Below are 25,740 nucleotides of genomic sequence, written 5' to 3' on the forward strand. Positions count from 1 at the left end.
TTGAGCAGATTTTCGTGAGGACAGCAAAAACACATTCCTGACCAAAAAAAAAAAAAAAAAAAGCCACCTCCTGCCAAATTCCATGCCCCTGCTCCAAAGCATCTGGGCACTAGAGCTTTTCATAGAAAAGATAGGCAGAATTTTTTAACATGTGGCAAACCTATTTTTCCGTAGTCTCATTTTGAAGCTAAACTATTTTGACTATAATTTCCCCCCAAAAATTGACCTGAGACATACTTCTGGCATGTAAAATTTCAGCCTAAATGGTTAAAGTTTGGCAAAGTTATAAGCAACTGAAAAGAGGATCTTATAATTAGGACCTTAGCAAATTCACAGTCCATTTGGTCAATTTTTACAGTCATAAGATATTAAAAATTGTAAATTTCATGATTTCAGATATTTAAACCTGAAATTTCAGGGAGTTGTAACTTGTAGGAGTCCTGACCCAAAAAGGGGTTGTGGGGAGGTTGCAAGGTTATTGTAGGGGGTTGCGGTATTGTCACCCTTACTTCTGCGCTGCTGCTGGTGGCAAACCTGCCTTCCGAGTTGGGCAGGCTGCTAGCTAGTAGCCCAGCTCTGAAGGTAGAGCTGCCGTTAGCAGCAAGGCAGAAGTAAGGGTGGCATGGTATAGCATTGCCACTCATGCTTCTGAGCTGCTGCTGCTGGCAGGACGCTGCCTTCAAAGCTGGGTGCCTGGACAGCAGCTGCCACTCTCCGGCCACCCAGCTCGAGAGGCAGCACAGAAGTTAGGGTGTCAATACCATGTCCCCCCTACAATAACTTTCTGACCTCCCTCAAGAGCCCCTTTTGAGTCAGGACCCCCAGTTTGAGAAACACTGGTCTCCCCAATGAAATCTGTGTAGTATAGGGTAAAAGTACATAAAAGACCAGATTTCATGGAGGAGACCAGATATCACAGTCCGTGATGTGTGTTTCAGGGCCATGAATTTGGTAGGAGCCTACTTTATAATGAAGCGTGTCAGGCAATGTAGGTGCAGACTCTGTAGGTGCTGTGGGGCTGGAGCACCCATAGGGGAAAATTGGTGGAGATTTGGGGAAGGGGTCCAATAGGGGTAGGGAGGAAGCAGAGTTGGGATGGGGACTTTGGGGAAGGGGTTGGAATGGGGGGCGGAGGAGCGCGTGAGCACCCACTGGTACCGGGGAAAGTTGGCGCCTGTGTCAGGCAACCTTAAGAGGTGGGATGACTTGCCTCGCCTATAATTTAAACTTGAGAAAATTTCCTGTAATTGAAATTCTCTAAATGTAGTAGGCCTTACTTGCTTGTGAGAATTGAAATTCTACTTCGTTATTATTTTAGTTATAAAAATTGGACTGCTTGAATGGGAACATGGGAGACCAGACTCCTATAGCTATTTAATTTTAGTAAATGCATTATACGGTAGGCATTCAATTTCTCTTTTATATAGTGATAGTCTAAAAGGATCGTTTCTTAGCCCATTTTTTTCCATCATGATTTAGTTTGCCTGTTGATTTTAAAACTAATGCTTACCTTGCTAAATTTTCCTTTGCTGTAGAGTAGAATAGCTACAAAACCTATATATACAAAGATTTCATAGCTTTTGGCAAACACTGTAGAATTCTTTGAAATAGATCAGTTTAAGTAACTTCTAAATTTGGCTGTATAATATGAAATATCTAGTTATCTAGAAAACTTGATTTTATTACAGAATTATTAATCCTCTTTACAGAAGAGTTTAACTGGTTTTTCACCTAACTTAAACGCAAATTGGGTTTACTTTAGCCTTCTTTCAGTAGGAATGTACTCTGTTTTTAATTGGATCTTACCTAATTTTCAGTTGATGTTGGAGCTAAACAATTAGACACTGAATTTTTAGTTTGAGAAAATGGTTATATTAGTCAAAATAACTTGTGGCATCATAATAATTTTTTTTTTAAACAAATCTTTCCACAGATGTGAACTGGGGATCTTCTACACAAGCCTTGACTTACCTAAGTGCATTGCAGCATACTGTTCGTCTTGCAGGCGTGGAAGACCATGTAAAAAACTTCAGGTAACAGATATGCTCATGCTGGAGGCCTAGTGTAGGAGTTAGAAAAATCTTTTTCACTAAACTGTGCACTCAGCAAAGGAGGGTTTTGATACTTCCAATATCCACCACTCTCTTTATATGAAACTGTCTGGCTTTAAATCTCTAAGTCTATGGATATTCTCACATATGCTTGGATCTTGGGACAGGAACATCCATCACAAGGCTGTGTTTCAGTTTCCCTTTACCTCTGCCTCTGGCAGCATGTCCATTCTTGACAGACTGCAACAGCAACACAATCTTGGAGGATTTGCAGCCATGTGATGCAGAATTCTTGCTAATTCCTTGGAAATATGCCCATATGTGAAGGGAGCATATCATAAGAAAATACTCTGTGATTTCAGGGTGGTTAGATTAGGAAAACACTTTTGGACTCATCTAAATGGGAAAACTGACCAGAATAATTATTATAGAACAAGCTATTCTGAAATAGCTATTTTGGAAGAGTTCCTTATGTTGACACTACTCTGGAATAATTAGTACGGTATATTTCCATAGTGGAGTAACTATTATGGAATAAAATGGGCAAAACAATATATATTTCGCTAACTTTTTTTTTTTTTTCTGACTCCACTGCTGTGGCTGAATTTTTTTTCAGAACAAATCAGCCTGATGTGGAAGGTTTCTCTAGTCAGGGTGATGGAAATCAGCCTTACATGGAAAATTTCAGCTCAGACAATTAATTTTGCAAAGATATAAACCACTGAAAAATTAAGTCTTATAATGGGAAGTGTCAGGCAACCAAACTAATAGGTCGTCCTGTTAGTCTCATGAACATGTTTTTATAAAATATTAAAATCACACTTCTCCCTGTGTGTTTAAGTTTCTGGTTTCTTCACTGAAACTGTCATCACTGCTGAGCTAATATAGCTTAAAAAAATACACTGGGTACTATTCTTCATTGTGTATAAACAACAAAATTGGCAGTTGAGTTTTGATGGTCTTTGTTACTGCTGAAGATGTAAGAGGCTTCTTTACTTAAAAAATTATCTTAGTTTATAACTGTCGGCAGTATGTAAACTGGATGAATTTGGTAGTGGAATTTGACTTTATACATCAATTTAGTTATCACTTAACTGCCTAGATCAAATGTTTATTTCCAAAAGTGGTTTCCTACTTGTGTTTAATGTGAGGAGTGAACATGTTTCCACTTAAGCGGTCCTTTAGGATTAGATTAGAAATACATTTTATGATTTTGTTTTCTAGGGTAGGAAATAACTTTTTTCTTATTTTGAATGCTACTTATTTTTTGGTAAAGAATGTTTTGGTTTTTAGAACCATTAGTTATAAGACTGACTTGCCTTGGTATTAAAATGACTTGTATTGACAACCCTTGTTGGTTCTTTTAAACAAACAAAAAAAAACCAAAACAGAAATGTGTTGTCTTAGCAAGACTGAGACTTACCCACTTGTTTTGACTGGGGAAGCTTACTGGTTTGTAGAGGTAGTGATCATATAAATATAGCTATCAAAATGAGGGCTAGCTAAATCTTTACATTAGGGTTTCAGTGTATGGAAGTTAGCGAAAATAAACCTTACTCTTATGCTGTGCTCCTTTTTTCCACACAGAAAGGGAAACAAAAGATGGTGACAAGTGATCTTATGACCCCTGTGCTGATAGGCATTCATATTTTTGTTGTTCAGTTACAATCCACTCTTCCTTATTCAGCAGATTTAGTACAGGCCAGGTCATATCACTCATGCCAGACACTTTGATAACTTGACAGAATGTTTGGCCTTAACCTCTGAACTTCTTTATTTTAACCTTTTTTTATTAAACATCTTGACTGTTTACATAAAAAGAATATGAAAGTTACACATAAACGGAGTGATTTTTCCTTATTAGTTTGAAGAATATTTTTTTCTGTACTTATATACCAAGTTCCGTTAAACTTCTAGAATCACAGGACTGCAAGGCACCTCAAGAGATGATCTAGCTGAGTCTTCTGCCTTACCTAGACCATCCCTGACAGGTGTTTGTCTAACTTGCTCTTAAAAATCTCCAGTGATGGAGATTCCACAGCCTCCCTAGGCAATTTATTCATGTGCTTAACCACCCTGACAGTTAGGAAGTTTTTTCTTAATGTCGAAGTTAAACCACCTTTGCTGCAATTCAAGGCCATTGCTTCTTGTCCTATCATCAGAAGTTAAAAAGAACAATTTACCTCCCTCCTTATAACAATCTTTTATGTACTTGAAAACTGTTATATCACCTCAGTTTTCACTTCTCCAGACTAAACAATTTTTTCAGTCTTCCCCCAGAGGTCTTGTTTTCTAGACCTTGAATAATTTTTGTCGCTCTTCTTTGGACTTTCTCCAATTTGTCCACATCTTTCCCTGAAATGTGGCACCCAGAACCGGACACAATACTCCTGTTGAGACCTAATCAGCCCAGAGTAGAACGGAAGAATTACTTCTCGTGTCTTGCTTGTAAACATCATTTTGGGATGTATTATCAGGAGTGTTGGAGTTTTGTTTTGTTTTGTTCCTACAGTGTTACACTATTGACTCATGTTTAGCTTGTGATCCACTATGATCCCCAGAACCCTTTCTGCAGTACTCCTTGCTAGGCAGTCAACTGATTGTTTCTTCCTAAGTGGAGTATTTGCATTTGTCCTTGTGTTGGATTTTTCTGAGTTAAGTCATTTTAAACGCCTGTCAAAATTGGATTTATATTTGGAGGTATTTTTTTGTTGTTGCAGTTCTCTGTTCATAACATAGAACACAGACTATCTTAGACAGTTTGAGTAATATTTAGGGAGGGTAGAGTCTCTTTTCACCAGACTTTAGTGATAATCAGTCCAATAGTGGATTTAGATAGCTATTGCCATTAACTGGTTTCTGATAAAATAAGCAGGTGAGGAAAAAGGATTGATGGTTTTTAAAGGTTGTTAATGCAATATAAATTTCCATGATGTAATTAATATCCCCCATTTCTCACTCCAGATATTGGCATTTGCAATCCTGAGATCTGTGAAGATATTTATCTTCACAATTCTCAAGTCAGTTGCAAATTACATAAAAGCTGTTTTTATCAATACAAAGGAAATAAGTGAATTCTAATTTTTCTTCTCTTAAATGTAAAACTCTCTAGGCCTCAATGCCTTGTTATGACAGGTGCTCCAAACTCACGTCCTGCTTTGGTTCATCTTGTCCATGCTTTCACAAAAAATGTGGGTTTGATGATCTGTGGTCATATACACATGGTAAGTATTTTTTATGCATTTTAAAAAATAAGCTAATTTGGCTTCTTTCCATAACTGCTTTATTACTATCAAATGTAAAGTGTCAAATTTCCCACTACTCTGCAAGTTGAGATTTATTGATAACCTCTCATGGGATTGGTCTTTCATAATAGCACAAAGTATATTGTAATTTTGTGCTAGCCTTAGATATACTAGCATAGCAGATAACTTCAAAATGTTAAATGTAACAGTGAGTACATATTTTCTCCTCCCCTGGAATAATTTTGTAACTTTATAACATGAACAGTCATGGACGCAAGAGCCTCTAATGATGTGTGCTGGATTTTTTTAAATGAGCACCATGTACGTCAATCCAATTAAAATTTAACATCTACAGGAAGGGAGGCCCCTGCTCTGAAACATTTAGTAGCCCATCAAAGTGAACCTCTCTCTTGCAGGCTGTAGGAAGTCTGGAGGTAAAAGGAGAGGTTTTCTTATATTTTGGGATATGAGAGCAGCCTGTGATGGAGGATTTTATCCATGCTGTATACATTAAGAACTTAGTTTTATATCTAGGAAGTTTTAAAAGTAGAAAATGTCAAAATTTTAATAGTGAACATGGATTACCGTCTGAGTTTCTCTACCCTGTCCATGTCTCCTCCAATTCCCTGCACCTCCCCCATGCCTTGCTAGTCATTTTGACTACAAGTTCTCTGTCCCACCAGTGTCTAGCAAAGCTCTATGCCACTTAGTCCAGTGCCTTTCTCAACTAATAGCCTGAGAGTTTTTAATTCTTTTTTGCTTTGACCCTGTGGCATGAGTAGCCTGGGCAAGCACTTTCTCTGCTGCCCTTCACAGCCCCTCTTGCAGCATTCCATTGGCTGCCTTCATGAGGCTTTTCCCTCCCTACCTTACTGTGTGGGAATACCAGAAGTTTTGTTATAGAAAATTGTAATTTCTCCTATAATCTACTACCTCATTAAAAAACAGTAGTAAAAGGCACTTTTCTGAAAGGTCAGCAAAATAAATGTGAGGGTTTTTTAGGCCAAGCCATTTTCAAGGTACAAAATTTTTCACAAGTGAATTTCAGGTAAATTTTTGAAAACACCACAATGATAAAATTGCATTCGTATTTTTTTTTAATTTTTATTTTTTTAATCCAAACTTCCCAGTTGAGATGCAGCGTGAAAGGTTTAGATGGGTTTCTTTTGGCCAAATTAAGAGGGTGTTTGAAAATCAGGCTCCTAATGACAAGCAAACTACACCATTAAGCATAGGGTGGCTTGTACTGCTACATGATCCATTGTGCAATGATTGATATACCAATGGAGATGGTGGTGTATTTTTGATAAATCAAGTATATCTGGACCAACTTCACTTCAGATTTTACCTTAAGGACAAACAAGGTACTAGATCTTGATTTGCTTAAAGATAAAGTGTTCCAAGTGATGTATAAAACACATAATCTGATACTTATTAATCCTGGGGGATACAGCATGCTTGGCTAAATAAGTTTGATATTTGCTTTCCATGTTCTTCAGTTTGCTTTTACTTATTTAGTATAACATGAAAACTTAAGGCAAAAGCCCGGTTGGGGACAGCCACGTGGGCAGCTATGGGGAATCTGTGTGGAGTCATGGACCCTCCACCTGCCCTCAGGTGGGCAGGGAGCCTGGGGGACAGTGTCTCAGCTCTCGGCCCCCCTCCTCCCCCCCCCCCCGGGCACCACGGGCAGTGGAGGATATGCCGGGGGTCCCTGGCTGGGCTCCATGCTGGCCGCAGGGAGGGGGGAAACCTGCTCACAGCTGCCTGCTTGGCTCTTACCATGGCCAGGCTGCGGCTCCGAGACACACCTTCCCCCTTTCCCCCAGCCGGAGATGGCTCGGGGAGAGCCACGGTAGGAGCTGCGGAAGGCCCAAGCAGCCCCCTGCCCAATGTCCCAGCACCCTGCCCAGGGTAGGTGGAGGGACCCAGACTCCCCACAGCTCGGAGCTGCAGCCTGTCCACAATAAGAGCTGGACAGGTAGCTGTGGGGAGCTGCAGCGGACCCTCCATCTGCCCTGGGTGTGGGGCCCAAGAAGCCCCCTGCTCAGAGTCCGTGTCTTCCAGGCCCCCAGCTCAGGGCAGGTAGAGGATCCATGCTGTGGTTCCTCACAGCTGCCCGCTCATCTCTTGGTGTCAGAGCCCTGCGCAGATACTCTTCAAAAAGGCCCAAATTTTATAAGTTTTTGCTGCATTTCATAGAGATGAACAAAGTGAATGTGCTTAATTTTCTCTGGAAGCTTTTTTTCCTTTTTCCTCCATAGCTGGATCCTCTTGACAGAGACCACCTTGTCCCTTGCTCTCACAGATTGATCCTAAACGTTGTGATCTCCATTGTCTCAGAGTCATGCAGCTGTTGATGTTTGGTCTTTAATGTAGCTTTAACACTTTTCTTTAAGTCATGCATAGAGGAACCAGTTGCGATTGGTTTTGTGAGGTGCTGTACACAAACAATCACATTCCTAATTCCATAGAAGTTATCCCCTAATAAATCAGTTTTGATAGTAGTTAAAATCACTTATAATTTTGTTTTGACTGTGTATTCAGATCTAGTTCTTTAATACTGGGATTTTCAAAGAAGCCAAAGGGACTTAAGCACCCAAATTTAATAAGCTTTGAATTTAATAGGAGCTGGGCACCTAACTCTCTTGAGTTTTCGTAAAAATACCAGTGTAAATTACCAACTTTAGATTTTCTTCAGATCTTTATTTTTAAATTTTGTTTTGTATTTGAAGCTTTTCTGCAAAGCTAAAGATACCCACAGTTTGGGGTGGTGCTCCCTTCAGATCACTGGAATCAAAATCTTCAAGCTCAAAGTTCTGCTACAGTGCTGTTTTTTAAACAGAACACTTTATTATTCTGATAAGGGCAGTGATTTTAAAAACTGGAGAATTAAGAGGGTTTGTTAGCAGGATGGAAGTTCAGTGGGTTTTGAAGGGGTTATGGTAATTGAGTCAAATTAATTCAACTGCAAAAGACTGATAAAGGGTGCAGCTAGCTGTAGATGTTAAGGGAGGATTCATAGGTTGGAAGGAGTATGTGTTTAAGTTGTAGGTAATTGTAAGAGTGGTTGATCCTCTCTCCTCGCTGATGCAATCTGAGGTCCTCCAGGATTAACTAACCAGATTCTCATGTGAACTATGTCATGTATTATTGAATCTGGCAGGAAACTGCTGCATGCCACAGGACCCCATCAGAAGTGGCTGAGATCTGGGTTTATTTAAGGTAGTGGTTGCCATAGGGGAGAAGACTAGCAGCTTATGGAAATTTAAAGCAGATCACCAATTTCTGTTAAACTTGCTGGGACACAAGCAACCACACTATCTGTTTTGTACTTAGCCTATAGCTATGCCCATATCTATATTTTTTGCTACAAAAAACAAAACAAAAATACCCTTTCTTGTTTTTATGGCAGAGTTCAAGCCTGCTGGTGAACCAATTGAAGCTTGACAATTCTTGTTCCAGTAAAGCACAGGAAGCATGTATCTAAGAAAGAGAGACCTATTGTTGCCCTCTGAGTCAATTTTACTTTGTGTTGATAGGTCTCTTGTTTTGAAGTGACAAAAATATCTTAACTTGAAGTGTGTTAGATTTTATTTTGGGTTAATTATCAATGCACTCATGCAGCCGTACAAAGGAAATCTATTTTTCAGAAAATAACCTGTAGTGAGTATTCTAAAATGCACTTTGGACTAATAGAAGTACGTTTCTTAAAGGGCCCTCGCAGACAAGCCATGAAAGAATTGTCAACCGACTTGGCCAGATATCAGCGGTGGCTTATTAAAAACAAAATGAAGGCCTTTTATGCACCAGTACATGCAGAGGATTTGAGAGATGGGGGACAGTACTTGATGCAGGTATACTTCTCTTGCAATTTGAGCTAATGGGTGATTGGCGTCAGTAAAGTACAAACAGTTTTGCACTTTATAGTTTCAAGCATGCATATTGAAGTGAATTGTAATTATGCAATATTTTTCACTATGCTGCTAATTTTTTAATAAAAGCTTTTTTTAGTGCAAGTAAGAGCATTTTCTTATTCTACCTGTAGTTAATATAATACTTTTTAGTATTTTAAAAATGCTTGTTGGCTTTGTTCGTAGGCTGCTGGTCTGGGTCGAATGAGACCAAACACTCTTGTTGTTGGATTTAAGAAAGATTGGAAACAAGCTGACATGAGGGAAGTGGAAACCTATATCAATTTATTTCAGTGAGTACAAAATGCAGAACTTAGAACTGTTCTTTTTACCAAATACAGTAAACAGGACTATATAACTGAAGAACTACTTGTACCTCTAGAAGAGTGTAATCAGTTTTTAAGTGAATACTTTGAAATAGAGATGAACTGTTTCCAAGTATTCCCAAACATATCATTTTTCAAATAATTAATATTGAAATCTCCTCAGTAAATGTACAAAAATGGGTACATCTAGTGCTGTTTTTTCAATGTGGATAGGTATTATTGATGGTCAACTATTACTTTTGTCAACCCCAGGAGCGATGTGAGGCCTCTGGTGGCTTTAATTTCAGCAGATGGTGTTGATCCCTCTTCTATTTCTAACTTACTGTTAGCATTTCTCTTTAACCTGTGTGTGCTCATTGGTTGTGAACAGTTTAATATAGAATGGAAATCTTCTTTCCAGCCTCTAGCTTTTTTGTCATGCATTTTCAGCATCTATCCCTGAAGAGACCTCTGACAGTCTTTTTTTTTTCTGGGAAGTCTTTCACTATTGTATAGAGCTGCTTGTGCTGCTGCCTCTGCAGCCTGCCCCTGAACCCAGGCATTGTTGTTTTGCCTGCATCTCTTTTTATTTCCTTGTAGTTTTTTCTGTATCCTACATCAGCCTCAAAGACGTCTACCTGTCTTGCACTGTTACGTTTTTGCTTTCAAAGCTTTCTTTTTGTCAGTCACTGCCCATGTTCCAGATATAATCCATGCATCTTTCTTCTGCCTTCTTTTGGTGGCCCTTTATTTCCCCTGCCATCTTCTAATTTGACCATGTGTCTTCCAGACTTTTATCAGTCTGGTCCTGTAAAACACTGGAACAGTTGCTAGGTGGAATCTGATCTACATTGAACTGCTCTGTGTCTGTGATGCTCTTTTTTCCATCTTCCTGATCTTTTTTGAGTTTAGGATGCAACATGGCCACTTAAAAATAATGATCTCAGCTAACATCTGTTCCTTTGCTAACTCTGACATCTCTCAAAGAAGATGCCCATCTCTTCAATATACATACATGGTCTGTCTGGTTGATACTCACATTGTCTGGTGATTTCCATCTGAGCTTGTGAATCCACTTGTTCTGGAAGAAATTGCCTTCTATTTAGGGTGTTTGTGCAACAGAGATTCAAGAAGTGTTTGCCATTATTGGTTGGATGTCTTCCGATGCTGTGACACTTTGTTTTTATTTGACATTAATACTTAGTGTATAATGTGCAGTATGGGTAAGTTCCTTTGTTATTGGAACTTTGATTTGGACACTCCTGACTTATAGCCTAATTTTTCATTAACAAAGTTTGTCCTTTTAACTTCATAGCTTTTTTAACGAGAGAATTTTTCCTGTAAGTTACACATAATGGAAACCAGAGTTAGCTAGAACTTGTCTTGAGACCTGATTTCTTTATTATGAATGCTATAATTTGTAAAAATAGTTACCATCAGATTCCATACACACTGCATTCATTAATTGTTACTTTGTATATTTTTGAAACTTGTTTCAGTGCTTATAGTTTTCAGAGGCCTCTCTGGAATTTTTAGTTGTCAAGTTAGGGGATCTCTTATAAAATATTTTGGGACTCCTGGTGAAAAGAATTTTCCTGTATTACTCAAAAGGATTAAACTTCCCGCACATGCTTTTACCTTTCCCATGGAGCTTAGAATGGATTGTTGTATTTCATTTGATCACTGTTTGCAATACAGAAAGGAAGTGAAATTGAGACAGTTGCTGTCTATTACGCTTCAGCATATGGTATTCAGTCTTTTGAAGTGGCTTAATAGTTTGGGACTTGAAATCTGTGAAGTACAGTTTATGTACATGAAGCTTAAATCCAAGAGAAAAATCTCAATTGGAATTAAGAAATAAAAATAGAACAAAACAAAAATGCAACTTTTTTACCTTTTTACAGTGATGCCTTTGACATTCAATATGGTGTAGTTGTCATCCGCCTAAAGGAAGGCTTGGATATTTCTCACCTTCAGGGACAAGGTATGCTTTATTGTGCCTCCTAGAAAAGAGAAAAATAGGACAGCCAAATTTTACAGTTTTCTGAACATCAGTTCAATGAGTACTTAACTATTCTATAAACTATTTGTTAAGCCTACAAGCGAAGTATAGAGATTTAATATTTATAATTATTTCTATTATTTTGTCAACTTAAAAATAGTTCTGTTAACCTTGTACAAAAGCAAATTAGGTGGAGTAGGTATGACTTCTGTTACTGACGGGTTGCTTTTAATGATAAATGTTCTATATTTTGTATTGTAACAACTTTTAGAAACTGCACTACATACATGATTTTCTTCTCAGTTTATAACCACCTGCATACTTAAATTTCCCCAATGATTTAATGTTTTACTAATACATTCTCAAACTCAAATGAGGCCAGAAAATCAATACTGCATATTAGAAAAGTATCTGCAGTCTAGAAAATTAAACTTGATTTAACAAAAGTTGCATGACCAAAGACATTTTTGTATTCTTCCATGGCAATTTTTTTCCATTTTAGTGATATAAAAAGCCTGGATTGGACAAATAGGAAACAATAAAGATAATACATTTGTAATACAAAAAATTAGTGGTGATTCAAAGAAAGTAGTTTATAGACTTAGTTTTTCTTTTTATTAAACATTATGTTAAAAGAACATTATTAAGATGGCAAAATCAAGTACTTAACTTATTAGATGATGTAATTAAAAACTATTATCCCAGGGTTTCAATTTTAATTCAGGCATATATTGACTTTGCAACCTTAATTGTGTTGTTTTAATGTAATTTTCCTGTGTGTAATTTCCTAGGTTTAAAAATAAAAAAAGAAAATTGGAAAAAAAAGATATTTTATCATGTCATACTGACACCAAATGGGCTATCAGCAGAATTGGAACCTTTAAATCCACCACTAAGACCTCTTCCACTTGAGCTAACTGAGTGACTAATAGCAGAAGTAGGTGTCATATTCTGTGTGGACCAGTATTAGAGGGGAGATGAAAATATTTTGCCAGAGGGTTTCACAGATATTTGCTGATAGGAGAAGACTGGTGAGACTCAGGATTCTTGGGTTCCATTCTGAGCTCTGTAGTGGAGTGTGATCCCTTCTGCCCCATCCCCTCCAACCTGCCTTTGTCCTCTCTGTTCCACACCCCAGGTTTAATGGTCCAGTCCTTTACTCCTAAAATAGCCAATCCCAGTCTCCACTCCTCAGGTTTTCATCTCAGTCTCTATGATCAGCCAGTCCAAGTTTTTACCATCTGGGCTCCCAGTCTACTCCGCAGACACCCAGCTTATTGTACCCAGTCTCCTTGCCTAGCTAGTCCTACTCCTAGATGAGGACAGATTAAAAGATTGGGACTTTCCATCTTGGAAAAGAGATGACAGGGGTGGTGGTGGTGAGGGGAATATGATAGAGGTCTATAAAATCATGAATGGTATGGAGAAAGTTAATAAGGAAGTATTATTTACCCCTTCACACAACGCATGAACCAGGGATCACTTAATGAAATTAATAGGCAGCAAGTTTAAAACAAACTAAAGGAAGTACTTTACACAATGCACAATCAACCTTTGGAACTCATTGTCAGGGGATGTCATGAAGGCCAAAACTATAACTGGGTACAAAAAAGAATTTGATAAGTTCATGGAGGCTAGTTCCATCAATGGGTATTAGCCAAGCTGTTCAGGGATGCAACACCAGGGTCTGGGTGTCCCTAGGCCTCTGACTGCCAGATAGTAGGACTGGACAACGGGATGGATCACTTGATTGCCGTATTCTGTTCATTTCCTTTGAAGTATCTGTCATTGGCTGCTGTGAGATCCTGGGCTAGATGGACTCTTGGTCTGACCCAGTATGGTTATTCTAAAGTTCTGAATCTTCACTATCACCACCGTCAACCTCAGCCTGGACCAATCTACATGGGAGGTCCACTTCCTAGACACCACGGTGCAAATAAGTGATGGTCACATTAACACCACCCTATACCGAAAACCTGCCGACCGCTATGCCTACCTTCATGCCTCCTATATGTTCTAACCTTCATGCCTTCAGCTTCCATCCCTGGGCTTGACATGCACACTGATCACATTGTCTACCGCCAGGCCACTCAGGTACAACCGCATCCTGCTCTATATCCATCAGAATCGTCATCCATCAGAGACCATTCACTCTACAGAAATCTCCACTCAACTCATTCTCAAACAACGACAATACCCGCCACGAGGAAGATAAGGAAACAAATCAACAGGAGCCAGATGTGTACCCAGAAGCCTCCTACTGCAAGACAAACCCTCTGACATTCTCAACTCGCCAAGAAAAGAAACCAACAGGACTCCATCTGGCCATCACAACAGGCCCCCAGCTTAAAACCCCTCCAATCAACATCATCAGCGCGATGCTACAACGCCATCCTGGATACATGATCCCAAACTTTCACAGGTCTAGGGTGGCAGGCTAATCCATTGGGCCGTACAGACAAACCTGCCAGCTCTGACAACGTGACTTCTCACTCAGTTAACTGCGATTCATACACAAGAACCATACGTAGTAACTCTAGCCTCAGGAACCAATCCATCGCAACAAACACTACGATGCCAAAACCCTGCCCACATATCCTACAAGCACCGGTGACCACCAATCACAGGACCTAACCAGATCAGCCCACACACATCCACTGGTTCATTCACCTGCACGTCCACGCAATGTAATATACACCATCATGATTGCCATGTAATTGTCACACCTCTATGTACATTGGCAAAGCTGGACAGTCCACTCTAACGGAGAGAATCAGATATTAAGCGTAAGGCAATATACAAAACTGTAGGAGAACACTTAAACCTCCCTAGCCACACTATAGCAGCATCTTAAGGTGGGACCGAATCCTGACAGCAAATATAAAAATGCTTCAGGACCAGGCTTCACAAGAGAAACTGCTAAGCTTGGCAGTTCAGCTGCAAATGGTTGACAACCATTTCAGCTCAGGATTAACAAAGAAACTGATTGGTTTGCACAACCATATGAAAAACCAAGTTTCTATCCTGCCTTGGGTTTTCACACCCTCAACTAGTAGAAATGGGCCTCACCTTTCGCCTGATTGATGCGAGAACCTCATCTTCATTATGCTCTTGGCTTTGACATCATTAACTATATCTGTAATATAGTTCTAAAAACCAGTTTCTCCTCCCTTGGTTTTCACACCTCAACTGCTAGAACAGGGCCTCATCCTTCCTGATTGATCTAACCTCATTATCTCTAGCTTGCTTGCATATATATATATATATACACACACACACACCTGTCCCTGGAAATTTCCACTACATGCATCTGACGAAGTGGGTATTCACCCACAAAAGCTCATGCTCCAAAATGTCTGTTAATCTGTAAGGATTCTTTGCTGCTTTTACAGATGCAGGCTAACACGGCTACCCTTCTGATACTCTCGCCACCTGGATTCATCCAATCTCAGTCTTGCCCACAACCTAGTGGGTTCCAGTCTAAAGCAGCCTGGAGCTGCAATTGTAGGGAAAATCCTTCTCATCCGTAGGCTGGAGCATGACCAATGCAGATTAAATCTTTGTGGAATTTAGCTGCCATAATCTAAGAAGTATGCGTTGTGCAAACAGATTTTTCAAAACTTGACTGTATTTGGGTGGATTTTTAGAGGACTGTAAAAACAGATCCCTGACAAAAAGGCCACCCACCGCCAAACTTCAAGGCCACTCTAAAGCAGAGGGGCACTAGAGGTTTTCAACTAAAAGCTTGACAGAATTAACATGGGCAAAACAACCCATTTTTCCCCTAGTCACATTCTTTTGAAGTGGCTGATCCATTTTGGCTAAAACTTTTCCAAAAAATTCAGTCTGAGGCAGACTGTTAACATCGAAAACTTTAGCCCAAACAATTAGAATTTAGTAAAGTTATAAGTAAGGCTGTGCATTTGTCACAAGAGTCATGGATTCCATGATCTCCATGACTTCTGCAGCAGCCAGAGTGCCTGGCTCAGGGCAGCTATGTGCTAGTCACACCGGCCACTGCTGGGGCAGTCTTGGGCCACCGCGCCCCCCATGCAACAGCAGCAGCAGAGTTAAGGTGTGTGAGGGGGTTGGGGCATGTGACGGGACAAGGTGGGCTCTGGGTGGCGCTTACCTAGGGGCCCTCACTCAGCTGCTAAGCGGGGGCATTGCCAGGCAGTTCGGCACACTGCCTCCACCCAGAGCACTGGCTTTGCAGCTCCCATTGGCCAGGAACTCCAGGTAAGCGCTGCCCAGAGCCCGCCTCGCCCCGTCCCATGCTCCAACCGCCTCACACGCCCAAACTCTGCTTCTGCTGGGCGGGGGAGGTGCAGAGCCATACAGGGAGCCTGCCAATCCCCCTAGTACCTGTGGGGGTCCTGGGCTGCATGCTGCCACCCCTGGCACTTGCGGGGGTCCTAGGCAGGGTGCTGCCACCCGCGGCCCCCACAAGCAGCCAATCTGCCCTCCCCAGCACCTGCGGGGCCCCGGGCAGCCCTCCCCCCATTTTTATTCACTGATATTTTTAGTATAAGTCATGGACAGGTCACAGGCAGTGAATTTTTGTTTACTGCCCGTGACCTGTCCGTGACTTTCATTAAAAATACCCATGATTAAAATGTAGCTTTAGTTATAGTCTTCAGTTGCTTATGTCTTATAATGAGAAGTTTGAGGCAATCTTAATAATAGATAGTTTTGCCACCCCTCACTAATGTAATACTTCATGGCAGGGATCATATGTTCCTGACAGCTTTACCAGTGGTCTCAAACTTAAGGCAGTCTCAACAGGCTGGAGCCATTGCTTACTTAACTGATAACTTCTGGCTGAGAAATCAGTTTTTGACCAGGTTTTTTAACATTACTATGCCTTTTTCTATTACAATCAATCAATAATTAACTACCTCTCTTAGTGTCATCTTCTGTTAAAAATGGCCTTTGCCTGAGCTTGTCTGCTGAAAGGAGGTGTGTTCTTACTCACTAGATTTTGGACAAGCCACCTTCAGCAGGCATCTTTATGGAAATGTTGTATTGTGACTCTTAATATTTTTGGAAAAATGCTCAGCTTGAGATAGAAATTGATCAGAGATTTTTAGGATCTATTTTATACCAAAGGCCCCAGGTTTCAGTTTCCTTCTCATACTAACAATTTGACATAACGTAAATATGAATATTCAAACTCCTTATTTTCTCCAGCTCCATAGAGGTGAATTAGCTCTGTCTCTACAGAGTGACATCGTTCAATGCCTATAGAATTTGAAAAGATATAGTCAGGGACTAAACTAAAATAATTCCTTACTTTCAGAGGTAGAATTTCTATCTATGTAGCATGTTACTGCTGTTCATTAAGTTGTACAAAACAGTTGATTTTCTCCAGTGCTATATCTTATAATCTATTACATCATTAATTATCCATAAAAGATAATTTTTACAAGCTAAAAGTATGTTTAATGGTGCAATCAGAAATTATATCAATATTAATAGTTTGTCTCTTCACAGAAGAATTACTCTCCTCTCAAGAGAAATCTCCAAGTTCAAAGGATGTTGTAGTAAATGTGGACTATAGCAAAAAGACTGAGACAGACACGTCTAAGGCTTTTTCTCCACCATCCAGTGAAAAAACTCCTGGCCTACATAAAGGTAACTTTCTAATGAGCTGTGAGATTGGACCATTCTTTTTGCAACGTTGAATTACAATAGTTTTTTTTTCTCTCTTGGAGTTCCCGGGCATTTATGCTGTCTGTATATTACTTGAATAGTCACTTTGACAGTGTATGCAACATTTTTAAACCCTTGATGCATAAAGTAAGGCTCCAAGATCTTCGGCACCTAAATAAAAAGCTTGGGTTATTTTTTGTAGAGGTAATGGTAACTGAAGGCACTCAGTACTTGTTGAAAATTTGGCCAAATCTTTATATGCAAGCTTAACTTCAAGGCAATCAAGGTTAAGAAACATTGGCCTTAATGTACATTTAATTAAATGTTCCAGTTTAAGAGAACATTTTAAAAACGATTCAAGACACCTTGCATTCATATATGGAGGAAATATTTTTCTTGTCTTTTTTTGAAGACAAACGCTATGGCGATGTGAAGTATTAACACATTTTAAAGAGGTAATCCTTATTGCAGGATATGTTGGACCTCATCCATGTTGTGGTTATTTTCTCATGGTGTGCTGCTTCATTTTATGTCTCATTTTCTGAATGTGTACACTACTTCATTAACACCAGAAAGGATATTAATCTTTATGTTGTATTTTTTTTTTAAATATCTTCCAGAGGAGGAAGAAGATGGCAAGACTCCAACACAACCACTGTTGAAAAAAGGCAGGCATTTCCATCTTTTTGTTACAATCCATTTTTTCCATACTGCTACCTTCAATTTTCTTTTTTCCTCACTCCTTTATGTATAGAGTATCAACCATGAGGTGGTATCCTGGATGTCTGTTTAACTTGGATTAGGAAATTCAGGGGTCAAATTGTGGTGGTAGAAAAAGGTGGTGGTACTCTAAGTCCTCCAACAAAATAAGCTTTCTTCACATGAGTTGGCAGAAACAGTGCGCATACTAGATGTGTATATGTTCAAAATATGATTGATTGTGCGTGTTTTGTGAAGTTTCCTGAACTTGGTTCTGCCTGAGTGGAGTTTGAATGTGTCCATGAAGTCTACTGGGTTCCTTGGTGGGGCTCACATGCCTCTCTGGGCTCCATTATTTGTGGTGGAGTGGAGGAATAAGTAGTTGTACTCTCTGAAATGCTGCTCAGTCCTGGTGCCAAACTTCTAATTCATTCCTTTCTGTATAGATTTTAATAAGATCATCATTGTAATATCTGAGACATCACTCAGTAAACTATGCAGCTCACTTTTATGCTTCCACAAGCAATGAAATGGTTAACAACGTTATACTTTATCATATTTGAGCATCTTAGTGAATACTTCAGTGAAATGAATGGGGCTATTCACACTTTTCAGAGTTGTTGTTCCAGGCTCTCCACAGATTCAGGCAAACATTGCTTAATCAGTTATCCTCAAATATGAAGGGAGAATTTCGTCAGAATTATCATCACTAGAGAACTTACCTTTTTTAAGTGAAAGCAGAGATTGTGGAGCACAAGATGGTGGCTTAGGAGACGTGCCAGTGTGCTGTACCATTCTGTACTGACCTAATTCGAGCTCTGTATAAATGTATTAATTCAGTCAATTGTAGTTTAACACAGGAATATTTTTGGGTTTATAAAATCAAATTCATACCGTTTGGCCTAGAACAGGGATAGGCAACCTATGGCACAGGTGCCGAAGGCAGCGCGCAAGCTGATTTTCAGTGGCACTCATGCTGCCCAGGTCCTGGCCACTGGTCCAGGAGGGCTCTGCATTTTAATTTAATTTTAAATGAAGCTTCTTAAACATTTTAAAAATCTTATTTACTTTACATACAACAATAGTTTAATTATATATTATAGACTTCTAGAAAGAGACCTTCTAAAAAGATTAAAACTATTACTGGCACACGAAACCTTAAATTAGAGTGAATAAATGAAGACTTGGCACACTGCTTCTGAAGAGTTGCCGACCCCTGGCTTAGAAGCTAAATACCAAGTGAAGTGGCTGGCTGCTGTATCCAAATCTAAATTTGACTGAGAAGGAGGGGTTGTTTTTGTTTTTTTTTTTTTTTAATCTGTCCATTTCACTTCTCAATAAACCTAACAGACACAGAAAATCATTTTAGTTTCTTTCTCAGTTATATCTGTAGCCTCATTATCTAACTAAAAATGCCACCTTTTTAATTACAGCAACTAAATGTTTTTTGTAAAATTTTTCTAAGCCCTGGAACCTACAAAAACCATCCTATGTAGTACTTGGTACAGAATAAATATTCAGCATCAAAATGGACTCTGTTTACAGTCTGAACTTCCTTAATGCATTTAACTATATATTTCTTTTTTTTAAAATGTAAGAAATTAAAATAATACGTCAGAAGTTGTAGTTTTCTAAGATTTTTGTCACGGTAAAAAAAACTTGACAATATTAAAGAACCTATAGATGTGTTTTGGTGAAACAAGAGCAGCAGGTCCTTTCTCTTCACTATGAGAGATGCCTGGAGCAGCAACCGTACACCCACTGTTGCTCAGAAGTATGTTTTTTGATGTTTGGACCACATAGTAGCTATAAGTGTAGAGAGAGAGAAGGTCTTGCAAACTGTGCTTATCCACCAAAGGTCTGCTGCTTGTTCCTGCTCAGTTTTTAATCTTTCAGAACAGCCAGTTTCATCACCTAGTGAAGTCCTGATAACTTTTTAAACTTATCTCTGTGTGCATTTTTTACAAGTCCATTTTAGCAAACTATAAAGTCTGGAGTTAAATATTTTTAAAGTTAGAATTTTTTTTAACAATGCAAATATTGTTAGCAATACTACAATGCTGAGTTTGAGACTGGGGAGATTAAGCAACAGTTTTTCTTAAAACTTTAACAAATTCTCTTTTTCTCTATTTGCTAGACTCGAAAGGCCCACATGCTCCTTTAAACTTGGCTGACCAAAGACTTCTTGATGCTAGCTCTCAGTTTCAGAAGAAACAAGGCAAAAATACTATTGATGTCTGGTGGCTTTTTGATGATGGGGGTAAGATAATTTGTGATGATGATAAAAGCATTTGGTAATGGGCTATGTTTGTCATGAGTATTTTTACTAAGTCATGGGCAGTGCTGGGGAGGAGGGTTGGTGGGGCTTGGGCTGGATCCCCTACATAGCGGCAACCCCAACTCCTAGCTCCGTGTGCTGCCTCCTCTCTGCCCCAAGCCCCAGATCTGCAGCTCCCATTGGCTGAGAACTGCTGCCAGTGGGAGCTACGGGGGTGGTGCCTACAGGCAGTGGCAGCACCTGGAGCTAGGAACTGAGGGAGGGGAGTTGCTGTCACCCTTCCTGGGAGGACCCCCACACACACACCTCCAAACTCCTGCTGCTGGAAGGTGGGGGGGGCGGGCAAGACTGCCTCAGCAGCGGCCAGTGCACTTGGCCCAGGGGCTGCCCAAGCTGCTCAGGCGGCCCCCAGGTCATGCGCACCGGCCTCTGCAGAAGTCACGGAGGTCACGGAATCTGTGATCTCTGTGACAAACATGGAGCCTTCTTCATACCACATATAAATTGTGGATTTATGCTATTAAATAGAAAGATGGAATTGCATATTAACTACTCAATGTATTTCTGAATATTATGGTCTAATGCAGGTTTGACATTGTTGATTCCTTATCTTCTGACCACCAAGAAAAAATGGAAAGACTGTAAGATCAGAGTGTTTATTGGTGGAAAAATAAACAGGATTGATCATGATAGGAGAGCGTAAGTTAACCTTAAATTTTAAATGAAACCATTTATGATATTATGGAACTTTGTAATCATGCACAATAGATAAATGTTTTTCTTATTTAATAATGACCTTTTCCTATTACACTTGAATTGGGAGGTACCTGAATGCTAATTAACGTAGCACATCATCATGTTGTTTAAAATAGCAAACAGCATTTGAAACATTTTAAGCTACTTTAAGCTTTTGAGATGTAATCATAAAGAGAATTTTTGCCTTTACTACTGTTGTTTTTTTTTCCAATTTGGCAAATACTTTGTTTCTTGTGTTTTTAAAGGGAGTGGAAACTAATATGACCAATCACAATAGGTTATAAATGTTGACTTGCATCCACACAGCTAAGTCTAAGAACCATTATGATGTTACATTAACTACCCCACTTCTGCAAGGTTAGAATAGTCTGTTAGGTTAGGGAAACATCTAGATACAAAACTGATAGGTGCCAGATATCTCATCTAATATGGTAAAGAAATAGGGACCCAAATTGGCAGCCCTAGCTCAACTTAGTAAGAAAAGCCACAGAATTGGGCTTTAAGTTAAGACAGGTCTACTGAGCCCTGGAATATTTACAATTTTTTCTCATCCTTTCCCTAAAAAGTAATACAGCACAGTTGAGGATGACTACAGAAGAGTTTGACTATTTAGTTTAGGATGGGACGTGCTTATTTAAAAAAAAAAAAAAAAAGTGGCAAATTTTGCACCAGTACTGTACATATCCTTAAACAGAATGAGAAGGCATGCAAGAAACTGAAAGGTACGTTAGGGTTTTAAAGCTCGCCCTTGTCAGAATTACAGTGGCACTGATGGCATATCTCAATGTTTTCATCATAGATCTCTGCAAGGCTGCTGCCTGAAATTCTGTACACACTTTAACACATCACTAATCTCTTGATATGGCATTTAGATCTTCTGATTACTTTTGGAGGGCAGTTCACCAGTCTTTGGTTAAACTTTTTAACAAGTGGGACTAGAAGGAGACCACTCAGAAGAAGAAGAAAATTATTCTAGTAACTACAGCTCCTCAAGAGCCTCTCCATAATCACAATTCTCTGCCATCTTTTCCTTAGAGTTCTACTCTCTTAGGACTCTTGGGTTTAGCAGAAGGACTGAAGAGGTTGAGACTGTGGTCTTTTTATAACCTCTGCTCCAAATATTTGGTGCCATGCAAAGGTTTTTGTATGGCCCCAATGCATACTATGTTCCAGACAGTTCCGGATGCTCAGCTACATCCTGGTATGTTTTTCTGAAAACCCTAACACTTAAAGAAAATGAATGCTGCATTTCTAGTGATGAGAATTAAAAGTTTGGAAAGTCTGTTGGTTCTGTTCTGTAAAACAGCTGTCTGGTTTACAAATAATTTATGTTATATGAACCTTTTGGCATAACTAGAATGATCCCATTGTCCAAAAGTTGTGTTGGCTTAAGTACATAAAGCTGTGCTAAATCTCCTTCTGCATCCTCTGATGAAGCAGTATTTGTTTGAATTACTATTAAACATCTGGAGACAGTTTTCAGTGAAGTGTTCAGTTCCTTAAAAACTTTAAATACCTTGTATTAAGCATACTTTGAAATGAGCCATTCAGACATGCCAATGTCTAAACAGAGTATTTGTATGATTTTTGTTGAAACCCTTGCCGTGCCTCACTCTCTACTGTTTTTATGCTTGCCTGTGTAGTTCCAAATTAGATTGTTTTTTGAGTGAACGTCCATGTCTCTTTGTGCTGTAAAAACAGCCCTATAAACATGTTAACTGACAAAATATATTATTTAACATATATCTATATTTTTTTACATTTAGAATGGCTACTCTGCTCAGCAAATTTCGGATAGACTTCTCAGACATCATGGTACTTGGGGATATTAATACAAAGCCAAAGAAGGAAAAGTGAGTTGAAAATGTTCCAGAAAGACACATCATTTTACTAGTTGCATTCTTAATTTTCTGTTGTCACATGAAAAGCAATATTTAATTCAGTATGTATGTATTTTGATAACTAAACTAGATGGTTACAAAGACATAAGCGTTCAGAGAATAGTGCAGGTGGTGAGCTCCTCGTGCAAGAATTCAATTATCAGTTTAGAATCTCATAATTAGAGAGAGACTACAAAAGTGCTAGATTCTAATTTCAACAAAATGAACAGTTAACTACAGTAATTCTACCGTAATTGAAAGATGATAGAAACTAAGATAATACTTCTGTATACTTATCTTATCCCTATTCATATACATCTCTAAACCCAAAATAATGATTATATAGCCGGATCTTTAAATCAATTGTGTGTCAGTATTAATCAGCTCAGTGAATGCATGAGAAAATCCAAATCCTGCTGAAATTTTCTTATCCAAATAATCATTAAATATTTCTACGTCTCAAGCTTGAACAATTGGCTGACTGCAGTTGATTCCTAATACTACTGGTGCCGTTTTATGATGGAATGTCCTATAAGACCTAAGAGGTCAGAAGATTGAGCATCATCTTCCACCTGAAATCTTGTCCGATATATAAAATACATGTCTTTGAAAATTCCTGTAGCAGAGTAATCTGAGCCAGTTGCTTTTCAACAAAGCCTGGCAGGTGCTGGAAATATTTGTCTAGAATTCCTAAAATGAGTTGTATATATTCATTATTTTGATGGATAAGTATTCATCATCAGAAACTTTTTAATTAAAATATTTACACTGAAACTATATATTGTAGATGAGCAAACTAAATAGCTTCCTAGATTATCACTAATGTTTGTCTTTTAAATATCCTAATTGATATGACAGCTGTTGTGGGCAGATAAAGCATTTTGAGACACATGTATGTTATCTTCAGGGACTCACAGCAGAAAATGGCACAAAGTGATGCAGAATTTAACTCCAAAGTTGCCTAAAGTGCAGTGTCTTAAAATTCAGCCAGTGGAGGAACTGCTCAACCATTTTGAAAATCAGGCTATTGAGCTTTCTATCTTTTTAGCTGTACAGTTAGGGACATTTTTGATCTCAGGTAAATTTTGATATGCACAGTAAGTATGAGCCTTGAGCACATCTTGAGCAAATTCCCTAAATGTTCCCTGATATGTCAGAATTCAGGCATCTCTGCAGTATGACCCATCCATGATTAAATTTACTGAGCCAGGTCTTCTGCCCTGTGAAATCCCATTTGTGCCTGTCCAGTAGCACAAAAAGTGGATTTAAAGTTACTGTAAATGAGCTGCTGGGAATTCCCACAGAAAGCTCTGGATGGTGTACATCTGTCTGTCACCTTTTCATAGCCCCATTAGGTAAGAAGCATGCTTGGGGCAGGAGTGAGTGTCCAGAGTGTGCTGCGTTCAAGTAGCCTAGGTGTATTTATGATGCATGCTGCAGTGAAGTTTACTAAATTGTGAAGTATCTACAGATAGCTGACTGCATGATAACAGAGGTAGATTTTTTGTTTTTCTTGTGTAATACTGATGACCCATGGAGTTAGTTTCATTTCTTCTCTTCTCTCTGAGATCATGTGTTGTGTGATCTACGTGGAATAATAAAATTGTAAAATGTATTTATCCAAAACTTAATTGAATTCCAGTTTCTCTCATATCTACTTGAGTTAAATTGACGGCTGTTTTTTACTCTTCTTCATTTCCTTATATCATTACATTTCTAGAAGGATGATACTCTCCCTCTTGAAGCTTTTAATTTTTTTTTTTTTCCTTTTCTTTTTCTTTAAAACTTTTTTCTTACATTTCCAAATGGAGTTGAATCCAGTGTGGCACTTTCTTCTCTGTTAATGATCTTCAGTCTAGATCGCTGTTAGAAAAAACAAATCAATTTTGTATGTAACTTTTGAAATCTAAAAGACAGTTCCCACAATATTAAGTTTAAGATAGTTAACATCTGATTTAAAATATTAATATTCATGGGTGCTATTTATTTATCTTTCACAAACTAGCAGGTTTCTAGTATCAAAACAAAGGAATGAGAATTCCAGTTGACATTACTTCTGGTAATTAATCACAAAATATACAAGAATTGACTTATTTTTCTGTTGCATGGAAAATTACATACACTGAAAAGAGTAACAGTATCTATTTTTAATGTGAACATCGGTTAAAAAAATCCTTCTAGTATTGCAGCTTTTGAAGAAATGGTTGAGCCATTCAGACTTCATGAAGACGATAAAGAACAAGACATTGCAGATAAAATGAAAGACGATGAGCCTTGGAGAATAACAGATAATGAACTTGAGCTTTACAAAACTAAGGTATCCCTTTATGCCTTTTAATTATTGTGTTGACTGATGTTGACAAAGAGTGGTGCTCCTACTGTGTCCCATGTACCCCATTTTAATGAGCTGCTCCATTACAAAGTGGGTGTGGTGTGAGTGAGTTAGATAGGAAAAGTTCACTTGCTCACTCACCATTGGACAGCAGGAAATGCTCCCCGAGGGACCTAAGTCATCAGTAATTGCAGAAAATAATTTAAAAGGCGTTTCTCACCCCTACAATTAAAAAGATAACCTGTATGGGTATGTACCAATGCAGTGTTCTTTTCCTGAGTCTGCAGCCAGCTTGATTGCTTCTGCAAATATAAACACAGGGAGACTAACAGCTGTTACAGTCTACTGCTTCTGTTCAGAAGCAGAGCAAATACAATAATTAGGTAAACTTGACTTTTGCAGAAGCTGGAGCTGGGAATAGAAGAAGAGGCTGAGGACCCAAAATGGTGCCTTGAGAAAGGGGTAGATTAGTACAGGAGACTTGGATAGTGGGCACAGGCACTATTTAGAATGCTGAGGGAGGGTAGAGTGGCGGAACCTCACAACAGGAGGTTCTAGGATATAGATGTATGTGGAGCATAGGGAAATAGGAAAGAATCTTCTTCTCCCTTCCATCTGCCAGAAGT

The 25,740-nt window shown here is 38.9% G+C and overlaps 1 protein-coding gene across 2 annotated transcripts in view; it reads left to right on the plus strand.

The window, feature by feature from the left end:
* Positions 1–25,740, plus strand: part of SLC12A2 (solute carrier family 12 member 2) — a 112,244-nt gene that overhangs the window by 84,254 nt on the left and 2,250 nt on the right. The window contains exons 15-25 of one of the 2 annotated variants that reach the window (XM_032798546.2): positions 1,934–2,033; positions 5,164–5,275; positions 9,013–9,153; positions 9,397–9,503; positions 11,420–11,499; positions 17,011–17,151; positions 17,790–17,837; positions 20,006–20,128; positions 20,734–20,845; positions 22,669–22,755; positions 24,964–25,099. In XM_032798546.2, coding sequence (XP_032654437.1) covers positions 1,934–2,033; positions 5,164–5,275; positions 9,013–9,153; positions 9,397–9,503; positions 11,420–11,499; positions 17,011–17,151; positions 17,790–17,837; positions 20,006–20,128; positions 20,734–20,845; positions 22,669–22,755; positions 24,964–25,099 — 1,187 coding nt within the window. The remainder of the gene's footprint in view (positions 1–1,933; positions 2,034–5,163; positions 5,276–9,012; positions 9,154–9,396; positions 9,504–11,419; positions 11,500–17,010; positions 17,152–17,789; positions 17,838–20,005; positions 20,129–20,733; positions 20,846–22,668; positions 22,756–24,963; positions 25,100–25,740) is intronic. The other variant, XM_032798548.2, reaches the window with a different exon arrangement.

Source organism: Chelonoidis abingdonii, chromosome 6 (genome assembly GCF_003597395.2).
Source record: "Chelonoidis abingdonii isolate Lonesome George chromosome 6, CheloAbing_2.0, whole genome shotgun sequence".
NCBI classification, from domain to species: Eukaryota; Metazoa; Chordata; order Testudines; family Testudinidae; genus Chelonoidis; species Chelonoidis abingdonii.